General features: G+C 42.2%; 1 protein-coding gene across 1 annotated transcript in view; it reads right to left on the bottom strand.

Moving 5' to 3' along the window:
* trpm5 (transient receptor potential cation channel, subfamily M, member 5) overlaps nucleotides 1–13612 on the bottom strand; it is a 49384-nt gene that overhangs the window by 7712 nt on the left and 28060 nt on the right. Inside the window, exons 16-22 of the mRNA XM_084061272.1 lie at nucleotides 12367–12471; nucleotides 8958–9225; nucleotides 7374–7492; nucleotides 6322–6454; nucleotides 5722–5896; nucleotides 4585–4753; nucleotides 2839–3017 (exon numbers count right to left, since the gene is read on the bottom strand). Coding sequence (XP_083917398.1) covers nucleotides 2839–3017; nucleotides 4585–4753; nucleotides 5722–5896; nucleotides 6322–6454; nucleotides 7374–7492; nucleotides 8958–9225; nucleotides 12367–12471 — 1148 coding nt within the window. The remainder of the gene's footprint in view (nucleotides 1–2838; nucleotides 3018–4584; nucleotides 4754–5721; nucleotides 5897–6321; nucleotides 6455–7373; nucleotides 7493–8957; nucleotides 9226–12366; nucleotides 12472–13612) is intronic.

A 13612-nucleotide genomic window follows, 5' to 3' on the forward strand; every position in this document is an offset into this window, starting at 1 on the left:
CATAGTGTCTGTGTCAGAGAGCACTTCCCTGCTGGGATTTAATCACACTGATTAAAGTCACCTCATTTCAGTGTGTGGTGTGTGTGTGTGTGTGTGTGTGTGTGTGTGTGTGTGTGTGTGTGTGTGTGTGTGTGTGTGTGTGTGTGTGTGTGTGTGTGTGTGTGTGTGTGTGTGTGTGTGTGACTACTCTTGCCGGTGTCCATGTTTGTTGATATAAAGTTATAAATATCATAAGATTTCTGTCACTATATTTTTATCCTAGGAACAGTGAGCAGCTGTTGGTTGTAGCGGCTCGGGGAGCAGTTAGGGCTTTAAGTGTCTTTCTCAGTTTGACGCTTTGACACATTGCTGAGGCTTGGAATCGAACCTGGGACCTTTGCCTTCCCAGGCGGGCTCTCTAACGATACAGCTATGGCCGCCCGTGTTGCCATGGTTACCCGGCGTGTCCATTCACAGCACGTTGAGGCCGGTCTGGAGTCACATGGAACTCCATTTTGGGAAAATGACATCATATTTGACGAGTGGAGATTTGAGGAGCTGGATTTAAAGGCTGATTCCACACAGTGTGAGGACATTAGTGAAAGAGAAGCAAACTTTGCATCCAACTATTGAAGCCATTAGAGCACCGACTGGAAGTCAAAGCTGACCATTATTGGATCGTGACTTGAGACGTCACTGTTTGGGTTCTTAGACATCACTGGGAAAGTTCTAGACAGATGGAGAAGACACTCAGTCAAGAGATGGAGAACAAGCTGTGTGATGCTGAGATGAGGAGGATCCAGCAATATGAGGTGGATGTAACTCTGGACCCTGATACAGCTTGTCCCTATCTCATCCTGTCTGAGGATGGAAAACAAGTGAGTCATGGAAACGTAAAGAAGAATCTCCCAAAGAACACAGATAGATTCTATCCATGTGTCTGTGTCTTAGGAAAACAAAGCTTCTCTTCAGGAAGGTTTTACTATGAGGTTCAGGTTGGAGGGAAAACTGGGTGGGATGTAGGAGTGGCCAGAGAGTCCATCAACAGGAAGGGATACATTAAACTGAGCCCCAACAATGGTTACTGGACTATATGGTTGAGGAATGGAAATGAGTACGAGGCTCTTGCTGACCCTGATGTCCTCCTCCCTGTAAGAGAGGAGGTCCAGAAAGTGGGAGTGTTTGTGGATTATGAGGAGGGTCTGGTCTCCTTTTATGATGTGGAGACCAGAGTTCATATCTACTCTTTCACTGGCTGCACCTTCACTGAGAGACTCTACCCATACTTCAGTCCATGTTGGAACCGTAATGGTACAAACTCTGCTCATCTGATCATCTCTCCTGTCAATCACACTGATTGACAGGATTAATCCTTACATTTAAATAGAATGTATAAATTACACAGTACTAGAGGTGTGGGCCGCTTCGCGCAGTTTTATATTAACTGTACAATATGTAAGTACATTGAAGGCGGGGAAAGAAGCCTAAGTATTAGCCAGAGCACTGATCAACAGTCTGTGGCAAGTTTGGAGGCGAGTGGAGTGATCGTGTGCTGACCAACCCCGGAAAAAACATTGTGACTTTAATCTGTCGGATAATCCCCGCAGGGAAGTGCTCTTTCACACACACACACACACACACACACACACACACACACACACACACACACACACACACACACACACACACACACACACACACACACACACACACACACACACACACACACACACACACACACACACACACACACACACACACACACAGAGTGAAACACAAGAAGAATACATGAAATCCACAAACCAGTGCAAAAGCCTGTTTGGGTTTCTTTGGTCTCGCACGCACGCACGCACGCTCATACACACACATGCATGCACACACATACGTACACGTACTGTACACACATACAATTTATTTCCCTATTCACTGTAACGGTACAAACTGACAGGTTTCACTATTACACACATAGTGTCTGTGTCAGAGAGCACTTCCCTGCTGGGATTTAATCACACTGGTTAAAGTCACCTCATTTCAGAGTGTGTGTGTGTGTGTGTGTGTGTGTGTGTGTGTGTGTGTGTGTGTGTGTGTGTGTGTGTGTGTGTGTGTGTGTGTGTGTGTGTGTGTGTGTGTGTGTGTGTGTGTGTGTGTGTGTGTGTGTGTGTGTGCGTGCGTGCGTGCGTGTGCGTGTCAGTGTATTTTCAAAAGATTTGTATACATTTTAAACATTTTAAAACTTGACACTTGACATTCTGCATAATGAGTACTTTCTACTTTTGGTACTCTAAGTACATTTTGATGCCAATACCGTTACACTTTTACATTCCGGTAAATTTTGAATTCCGGACTTTCACTTGTAACAGAGTATTTCGACATTGCAGTATTTATGCTTTTACTAAAGTAAGAAATGCGAGTACTTTAGCAGTGGCGTGCACAGACAGTTTGAGGGGCAGGTGCTCAAGTAAATTATACTTTTTTTGTTTACTTGGTCTGCTCTTTTTTCCCTCTACACCTATACCTATAAAAATAGCAGATCTACAAGCCCACAACGCCTCGCAGCGCGAGGCGTTGTGGGCTTGTAGATCGGCTATTTTTGGCTAAAGTTCTCCTCAGAAAAGGGATGCTAGGTTTCGAGTGGTTATGGTAAAAAAAAAAAATCATATCACATAAAGATTTGGCGGACCCCCTAGGGGTCCCGGACCCCCTGTTGAAGACCCCTGCTGTAAACTGACTGCTGTAAACTTTTTTTCAAAAGGGCACTTCTGGTCAAGAGGGCAAAGGGCAGTTGCTCTAGCACCACCTAGAGTCTATCTGTGCACGTCCCTGTACTTTAGCCAGCTATAATAAGGGTGTTTTGGGTACCTAGGTGCTCCTGTTTGGGCTCGGGTCGTCTGAGCAGGCTGAAGAGGATCTGGGACAGGTGACTGATGATGATGAAGGGCGGGGCCAGGGCGGGGCGGCTGTGGTACTCCACGATCAGGTTGTACCTCTGGAACTTCCAGAAGATGTCCGCGTTCTCCTGCACCACCTGGAAGGTGTAGCTGCAAAGAGCAGGAGGAGAGGACACCATTTAGACCAGTGGCTCCCAAACGGGACACATTTTTGGGTCGTGGACCCATTTGTATGGGTCGCAAGAAAATCACACCCTGTGTGAAGAGAGTGGTGCCTTTGATGAGCCCCGTATTGATGTTGTCATCAATGTTTGTTTATTGGACATACATACGGACGGACACACGGACAAAGTCAGATATAGGAGTGGTTGGCACCACTCAAAAATATATATATATATATGTTTCCGAAAACATAAATAAATTTAACACTGTTCAAAAGAATTTAAGAAAAAAAAAATCAAAGAAATCCAATTATTACAGGGGCACGGTGGCGCAGTCGGTAGCGCTGTCGCCTCACAGCTAGAAGGTCCTGGGTTCGATTCCCGCCAGGGACGCTGTGGGCGCTGGGGGCGTGTCTTCTCCTCCGCGTCATCAGCGCCCATACCCAGGGTGGGGTTGGCGAAAGGGCCTACTCTGTGTGGAGTTTGCATGTTCTCCCCGTGTCTCCTAGGGTAGTTAATACCCTCACAAAAACATGTAGTAATCCTGGTCACTATACCGCCTCCCCCATGACAGCCGGGGCGCCTGATGGAGGGGAAGGGAACTGGTTGGAATAACGTGTTCCTTCCACGCGCTACGTCCAACCAGGGAAACTCTCCCCTGTCAGGTGACAAGAAGGTCAGTTGGCTCTCATGCATTGAAGGAAGCATGAGCTCGGCCCTGGCCTCCCTGGCTGTGGGGGACTGGTGTAGTGCTGGTGTAGGGCTGGTGTAGCGCCCAGGATCACTTAGGAAATTGGCACCGGGTGAAAAAAATGGGTTACAAAAATCGTGGGATAAAAATTTAAGTAAAAAAAAAAAAAAAAAAAAAAAAAAAAGAAATCCAATTAAATTAAAGATCTGAGAAAGGTCTATGAGTTGAGTCATAAAGGGGTTTTTAAAGTGAGATTTCTCCAATTTGGAACAGTAAAATATTATTATATGTTTACCATTGATAGATCATGACCTTCTCATGTAGTTCCCATTGAAAAAGTGAACAGACAATTTTCTGAGAAATGTCTATGAGTTGAGGCATACAGGTTTCTTTTAACCCATTAAGACCTGAGGCCGCTTCTAAACATTTTCAAAATCCTAAAAAGAAAAAATATGAAAAAAAATATTTTCACGATTTTTCAAAAATAGCAGATCTACAAGCTCATAGCGCGGCACTATTCATCTCCTCGTCCGTAAAGAAGCTCTGTGAAAAGAAGACAACAAAATAGACTGTTTTCTGAATAATATTAAATATCACAATGGTGCACTTTTCTTCCCCTATTTGCCTCATTAGCTTAATCACATTCTAAAATGTCCTTTCCTTGTACAACTTTTGATTGATGATGAGCTTGTATATCTGCTATTTTTGAATAGCCACTGAAATCTAAAGTGACAGAGATGCGTTTCAGGTCTTAACGCGTTAAAGTGAGATTTCTCCTATTTGGAACAGTAAAAATGTTATTATTATGTTTACCAGTGTTAGATCATTGAAGATTGGTTGAGTGACAGTCACAGCCCTACAGTACCTGAACATAGCGATGAGGAGGTTGAGCAGCAGGACGTTGGTGACCAGGAGGAAGATGACCAGCAGGAGGATGACCAGCCAGTTGGCGTAGACGTTGGGACACGGTGGGAGCACCCCCATGATGATCTCTGACGAGTCGTCGGTGCAGTTCATCTCCGGGAAGTGAGCCGCTGCGTCACCACGATGATGATGATGACGGACACGTGGAAACATTTCAGTTTAGATTCGATTTAGATTAGATGATACGGCGTAAGATCTGGAGCATTTAAGGTAGGGTAAGTGATATTTGTTGGTTAAAACATTTTTTTTTTGTTAAAGTCGTATTAGGCAGGTAAAAAAAAAGATTTTTAGCAGCCTCTGCTGGTCATTACCGTACGAACGACCTGCAGTGCAGGTCGTTCGTTTATTCCTGCATTACTCAGAATTCCATTTGTTTTCACCGGAAGACGGATAAAGCGTTTCAAAAAGCGTTCTTTTAATTGTTTTATACTATCTGCGGATCGTTTCTCTTAGCCAGTGGAGCATTAGTTACCGGAATGACACCCTGGCCATCGTTTCAATAGAAAATCGTTTATAAAAGGCTTTCGGGGTTGAAATTCATGGAGTGGGTGTTGTGAAACATTTGCCACTCACAAAAGATATACAATTTAACTTTAGTTTTTTTGAAAAAGTTACCTAGTATAACTTTAAAAGCTATACTCTGATAGTAATCATTGCTATGTATAGAGTGTTTGTTCAGTAACAGGAGTCTCCCTGTCTCTCCAGCTCTTTAGTAAACAAAATAGATTTTCAGGTGGGTGGCAAAATTTCAGCTTCATTTTTATATAGTTCCAGTTTTTTTCTGACAAGGAGAGACACGCAGCAAAAGGTCGTCGGGAACGGGACTCGAACCCGTGACACGATGTCAGGCTACATTAGAGGCCAAGTGCCCCAGCCCCCGGACCGCTAGGCCAGCGATCTGGGCCTATAACGTCAGACCTTTTGATGCCAATACTTTTGTATGTTTATTAGTAGTACAGTAAGTTACATTTTGAATACAGACCTTTTACTTGTAAGAGTATTTTCATATTGTGGTATGGCTACTTTGACTTAAGTCAAAAAAGAAAGAAAAAAAGTACTTCTTCCAAATACTACTCACCATCGATCTCTTCCAGGGGGATCTGTCCAAAGATGTGCAGGTAGGGCCGGTACAGAGCCCTGCGGAACACCCAGTCCATCCTGGGGTCGTTGGGGTGGAGCAGCGCCTGCGTGGCCACGCCGTACGCAACGAGCCACACCCCCAGGAAGAACAGGAAGAAGAACACGTCCTTCATCTGTCAGTAAAAACACAAACACGTTCACTCTGTGTATCCCATTAAAACCAGGAACGCATCTGTATAACCACTTAAACCATTATGTTATACTTTGGCAGAAAAACTGCTCTCATCAGGAAATGCCCAAAACAGGGCAGTTCCCGTTTACACGACTCTTTTAAGCGTCCGTGGCCCACCCAGCTGACCACTTAGATGGGTGGGCCGTGTGCATTTTCAGAGCATGACTGTTTTAACGATCAATCAATCGATTGATTGTGTTCAGGGTTGTATCAGTGGAACTGACATAGTATACTTTAAGTATACTTTTGCATCTCTTATAAATATTGATGTTGCATTATCATTAAAATCTTAGGGTTTTGCCAATTATTTGGGGGCCCATTTGCAACATCCTCACGCCCTCAACAGTGTAACATCGTTTCGGTCACCATTCTCTCCACGATGATGATCTTTGGACCCAGCTGCTTGTGAATGGCAAAGATGTGTATGAGTCTGAGGGTGAACACCATGGAGTCTATGGCCAGCACGGTCCTCCCCATCTCGTACGTGCTCTGAGCCATCCTGCAACAGTATAATAATAATAATCATAATCATAATAATACGTGCTCCGAGCCATCCTGCAACGGCAAAGACAACGCAAACATCACTTCACCACAGTGTTGATTTTGTTGACTAAAAACTATGACGAAACATTTTCGTCAACTACCTTTTTTCACTGACGAAAACTAAATAAAAACTAAGCTATGATGACTAAAACTAAGACTAAATATATTGACAATTTTGTCAACTACAATGTTAGTGAGGGATCTAGTGGAGAAGAGATCCAGTAGAACTAAAAGACAAGTCATTTTATGTTTGGTTGCGGTCGGGTGTTGCGCTCTGAAAATAGCTGATCTACAGCTGATCTACTTGTAGATCTGCTATTTTCAGTATGCAACCAAGCGTAAAATCAGCCATTACGACGCCATCAAGGCACCGCCAACATACATTTTAGTCGTCAAAATCAACTGTAGATTTAGTCGACTATAATCTTATGATATTTAGTCATCGAACCTAGACTAAAACATGTCTAAGATGACTAAAATATGACTAAAACTAAATGCAATTTTATTCTTGAGACTATGACAAAAACTAATCAAATTTTGCTGTCAAAATCAACACTGCTTGCAGTGTACCCTGTCATTCACTCACTTCTAACTAGGGATGGCTCAGAATAGCTGACTAGTCAACTAGTATAGTGGCTGGTATGTCTGCTGCATCTACACCAGTGGTTCTCAAACCTTTTACAGTCAAGGACCCCCAAATTGATATGTATTTGGCTGCGGTAGCTTGGCGTGTGATCTTTGAAGAAAAGTAGACATTTTTATGTTCTGGATATAATCTTGCACATCTCTACTTCTTTACACATTCATCCACCAGCGTACTACGGCCTCAAAGCTAATAGTTTTGCAAATAGTTTTGCTTAAAGGGTACTACTCGCCTGCACGACATGCTCACAACAAAGAGGGACATGGCGATCATGTCACACTTGTTCCAGTTGTCCTCCAAGTACAGCTTGAACTTCTTGAAGATATTCATCTCCTCGTCCGTAAAGAAGCTCTGTGAAAAGAAAACAAAATAGACTGTTTTCTGAATAATATGAAATATCACAATGGTGCAATTTTCTTCCCCTATTTGGCTCATTAGCTTAATCACATTCTACAATGTCCTTTCCTTGTACAACTTTTGATAGATGAAAACCCTGAACAAAAAATGCTGATCTATTATAAAACCAATACTCATTTAGTTATTGTTTTTGTGTAAACCTCATCTAAATTTTGAGTTCAGTTAAATTTAATGTTTATTTTTTTTTTTCAGTTTGAGTATTCTCATTATATTGTTAGTTTTAGTGAACTACAATATCGTCTCTGTCGGTGGAAACATCATTTGTCCAAATTCTCCAAAACTGTTACTTTTGAGGATTCAAATTAAGCATCAAAAGTAGCAGATCTACAAGCTCAAAATGCGGCGCAGAGCTTGTGGCTCTGCTACTTTTGATGCTATTGTGTGGTGCTGTAGTATGATCAAGTAGGTTCTTAACCCATTAAGACCGGGAACGCATCTCCGTCATTTTAGATTTTAGCTGTAACCATTATTTTATACTTTGGGCTTTAAATTAAAAACATTTGTGCAAATCTTGTGTTTATTAAAGCGAACATTTGTAACTCAAATCTTTGCTTCTGGAGGGATTCTTAATGTCTTCTAAATCCTAACAGTTTATTGGAAAAAAACGTATGATGTCTAAAACTTTTTTAATGTAAGGACCCCCAAAATGCGGATCCCCATCTCAAAATATATTGTTCCAGGGACCCCCCGGAATCAATCAGTTACAAATTTAAAAAAATAAAAAAAATAAAATTCAAAGGTTTGCAAAAAAAAAAAAAAACTGATCTACAAGTTCATCTACAAGTTCAAAAATTCAGAATATGGAGATAAGTAGCCTGGGACCAGACGAATCTGCGAGTGCAAAAAATAAATTGCACTCTGCGATTTGGGTCTGGCACCGTTCCATAGAGAATCCATTTCCTGCTCCAGAAGACGTGTGTGACCAATCAGGGCTCAGTATTCGAATATGGGAGACTGTAATTGGTAGTTGGTTGTAAGTCTAACAAATTGCGTCGAGTCATTGTTTTGATCCCGCCCCTTGGGAAAAAAAACGTCCTCATGGAAGCACCAGATTCATATCCACGCAGTGATAGTCTGGCTACGCCAGCCTAGGAGATAAGAGGTTTCTGTCCGATAGCAACGATATTAGTATTGTGACCCTGACCTGTCTGAGCTCCTCCAGCACCAGGATGATATTAGTATTATAACTCCTGACCTGTCTGATCTCCTCCAGCACCAGGATGATAGTAGTATTGTAACTCCTGACCTGTCTGAGCTCCTCCAGCACCAGGGTGATATTAGTATTGTAACTCCTGACCTGTCTGAGCTCCTCCAGCACCAGGATGATATTAGTATTGTAACTCCTGACCTGTCTGAGCTCCTCCAGCACCAGGGTGATATTAGTATTGTAACTCCTGACCTGTCTGATCTCCTCCAGCACCAGGGTGAACACCCAGAAGTAGAGCATGATCTCGGGGGGCCCGGGGCCCAGCGGGGGAGGCGGGCGGAAGTCCAGCAGCAGCACGTAGAAGAAGAGCAGCAGGAAGGCGAAGTACATGATGACGTTGCCCAGGAACACCGTGACGGGAGCGCTCCAGAAGCGCCGCCAGCGCCGCAGTAAGAAGCGCCACCACACGGCGGCGCAGCTCTGAGGCGCCGCCGGCCCTCCTCCGGGCGTCCTGGAGTCTCTGGGGAAGGTAATAAACAGGAAGAGAAGAAGAAGAAAACCTTGAAGATCTAACCCATTCAATTCGGGAAGCACGCATCTCTGTCGTTTTAGATTTGAGCTCATTAGCCATTATTCTATACTTCTGCAAGCTCTACATACTTCTACAAGATCTACAAGCTCATAGCACGGCACAGAGTGCCGCACTACGAGCTTGTAGATCTGATATTTTTGAAAAATCGTGAATGTTTGTGAAAATCTTTGAATATATATTCTTTAAAGCGAACATTTGTTAAATATTTTGTTCCAGGGAGCTCCTGAAGCAAAGATTTGAGTAAAACAATTTCCCTGTGAAAATATATATATATATATTCAAATATTTACACATCTACAAGTTCATAGTATATCTGCTATTTTGGAAGAGCCAAAATCTGTAGGAGTAATATAAAAATATTGTTTTACAAAAATCGGCCTCCTGGTGGCACTATAACAGGCCAATCTGAAAAGTTTGGGGCAGAGGTTTGGCTTTGGCATCCAGGGAGTGTGTGTGCACAGTTTCGCAGCGACCGGGCCAACAGTGCCGGAGATTAGCTGCTCACAGCCGGACGGATGGACGGACAGGGTGCAAAACATAGTCTCTGCCATGCCTTTCGGCCTGGCGGAGACAAAGAAAGAAAAACATATAGGACAAGACAAAGAAGACTAGACTAGGACAACAACAACTCAGTCACCCTGTCAGTCAGTCACAACAGCAGGGAGTAGAAAACCAAAAACATACAGTAGTAGTCGGGGTGGGTAGTGATGTGCGGGTCGGGCTTTTCATGACCCGCCACGCCACGGAACCCAACTCACCTCAACCCGCCCCGCGAACCCATATATAAATCTATGGCTCAAGGCGGGTTGAGCCCTGCGGGTCGTACCTATAATTCTGTAAAATCATGAAAATAAAAAAATAGAAAATACACCCCAAGTGTATTCAAACTATTCTATTGTTATTATTCTTATTCTTATTAGGAATAAAGACAAAACAAGAGCATGTGATTTTATTTATTTTTTGCGTGTGAGAGCGGCTGACCCGCTCACCCGCAGCCTAATTGCCTCTGAAATCCTGACTCGACCACCCGCGCCGCGGGTTGACCCGTGGGACCCGCGGGTTACGGGTCGGCCCGCTCATCACTAGGGGTGGGGGCCGTTTTGTTTCAGGGAGTTTGCTCCACAACTTCGGTGCCAATAACACAGCAAAGACACGGTCAACCCGTCCTCACTGTGATAGATATAGATTGACTGAGATATAAACTAGAATGTTTTTAATTATTTTTGTCCTTTACCTCATTTTGCCTCCAAAAGCTGTAATTTTAATTCATGGGTGCTTAGATGACTTTCTTATTGGGGACTCATTGTTTTTGTACACGTTTAATTTGTATCGACAGTTTGATCCACCACCGGAGCGTGACTTGAAGGGTTCGTCCAATGAGGAGACGCTGACTAAAATGTGTTGCAAAGTCACAGGAACTTCTGAAAATGAAGTGTGAAAGTGACACCGGCGAATTAAGTGTATAACATTAAGGGGCTGAAATTGAAATTTAAGCCCCAGCTATAGTCTAATGCGATTATACGGCTTATATGGCTTATAATGGCTAACAATAGTCGACTTCAATTACGATGCCTTCAATCACAGTTCATTAGCAAAAGGCTCCACAAAGTGGCCAGTGTGAAACTATTGTAATGAGAATGTCAAACGCTGGTTACGTTTTTGAACCCTCATTTGGGGCGTTCTCATTATGATATGCAACAATACCGTCTCATTACAATATCGTCTCTGTCGGGTGGAAACCTCATACTGTATGTCCAAAACTGTTACTTTTCAGGATTCACATTCAAAAGCATCAAAAGTAGCAGATCTACAAGCTCAAAACGTGTCGCTTCGCGCCACGTTTTGAGCTTGTAGATCTGCTACTTTTTCTGCTTTTGTGTGACGCTCTAGTATGATCAAGTAGGGCACTAATTTACCAAAAAACACACAAAAGTTAAATTACGGAGATACAAGGTTTCTGCCCGACAACAACGATATACAATATGTCATTCTCCATGGTCATTACGATATGCATAATAGTGCATGCCTGCATTCATAGTCTATGCACACATCTTAGGTTGCCATGTTCCCAGAATTAACCCCTTTTATGGAAGTCCATACTGTAGGTCCAAAATGTTTTAAATAAATACCACAATGAAATTAATAAAAACACAACAAAATAAAAACGCAATGAAATAAAAAAACATAATGCAATAAATAAATATATCTATTTAACTGTATTTTTTATTTATTCAACTGTATTTTTTATTTATATCATTGTGTTTTTCATTTATTTTATTGTGGTATTTATTAAAAGTTTTTTTGACCTATGGACTTCCATACATCTGATTTACATTTTATTGTGTATTGCAAAAATAGCAGATCTTCAAGCTCACAAACGTGTCACATGCCGACACATTGTAAGCTTCTAGTTCTGTATGTTTGTTTGTTTGTTTAGTTTGTTCAGTTTATTTATTTCGGTCATGATTTAACTTTAACGTTGAACATATACAGAACAATTAAGGCAACAAGTTAACTTATTGGCCGAAAAGGTATATGGGCTGAAGCCGAAGTTTAATTATGCACCACCATACTACTATTTAAATGAATTGTCACAATAGAAATATTGTCAAATCTTTTTAGAAAATTGTTTGACAATTTGGGGAATTTTTTGGTCTTTAACCCATTAAGACCTGGAACTGTGTCATTTTTAGATTTGAGCTAAAAAGCACTATTTTACACTTTGGGCTATTCAAAAATAGCAGATATACAAGCTCTAGCGCGGCACCGAGTGCCGCGCTATGAGCTTGTAGATCTGCTATTTGTGAAAATTCGTGAAAATGTGTGCAAATCTTTGAATATATATATTTTTAAAGCGAACATTTTAACTCAAATCTTTGCTTCTGGGGGGTCCCTGGAACAAAATATTTTGATGGGCGTCCGCGGCCAAATACATATCATTTTGGGGGTCCTTGACATGAAAAAGATTGAGCATCATTGATATAGAAACATAAGTTTTTCAGAAAAGCCAAAAATAGTGATGCCATGTTAAAAGAGGTTCAAATGAAGTCATATATGATTTGCACATACAGCGGGTCGTCGTCGTTGTCACTGAGCAGCAAGGCCTTCTCTGTGTCCATGCTGTCCAGCTCTGTGAACTGTTCTCCTCCTGCACGGTTATCTAGCTCCTCCTCACTGACACACACACACACACACACACACACACACACACACACACACACACACACACACACACACACACACACACACACACACACACACACACACACACACACACACACACACACACACACACACACACACACGGTGTTGCAGATTAAACTTTTTTCTTTTTACTTGGTCTGCTCTTTTTTCCCTCTACACCATGCCTCGTTGCCAAAAAATAGCCTCAGAAAAGGGATGCTAGGGTTCAAGTGGTTAATGTAAAAATAAATATAAAATAACACAAAGATTTGGCGGACCCCCTGTAGTAACTCTGAGGACCCCCTATCCCCTGTTGAAGACCCCTGATATAAACAGTTAGAAATCAAAAATAAAAACATATACAGTAAACAGAGCTATTAAAGGGCTTTTTCAACCTGCAACTTGTCCCTGTCCGAGACCAGCAGGGCCGAGTCATCCGCGAACAAGAACAAGTTGCAGTCACAAGCTGATCATGTTGTTCACATATATTAGGAACGGTAAAGGCCCTACTATGTAGACCCTCCAGAAAAATGCGATTATGCGATCGCAGAATTTACCGCATAATCAGCAAAACGGCGCATAATTATGCGGGGGTAACGTTTTTTCAAAAAGGCCGCATCGCATCGCATAATATGCGTGTCGCATAATATGCGCATCGCATAATATGTGCATCGCATAATATGCGCATCGCATAATATGCGCATCGCATCGCATAATATGCGCATCGCATAATATGCGCATCGCATCGCATAATATGCGCATCGCATAATATGCGCATCGCATATTTCGCAACTTTTCACATATTTCGCATTTTTTGCAACTTTTCGCAATATCGCATATTGCCGCATATTTCGCAACTTCCCGCAATTTAACCGTATAAAATTGCAAAAAACACCTGCATATTTCATCGCAAAATCAAGGATTTTAGCCCGCATAATCAAGAGTTTTAGCCCGCATAATCAAGAGTTTTAGCCCGCATAATCAAGAGTTTTAGCCCGCATAATCAAGAGTTTTAGCCTGCATAATCAAGAGTTTTAGCCTGCATAATCAAGAGTTTTAGCCCGCATAATCAAGAGTTTTAGCCCGCATAATCAAGAGTTTTAGCCCGCATAATTAAGAGTTTTAGCCCGCA

Source organism: Gymnoscopelus microlampas (genome assembly GCF_963454915.1).
Source record: "Gymnoscopelus microlampas genome assembly, chromosome: 1".
NCBI lineage: Eukaryota > Metazoa > Chordata > Actinopteri > Myctophiformes > Myctophidae > Gymnoscopelus > Gymnoscopelus microlampas.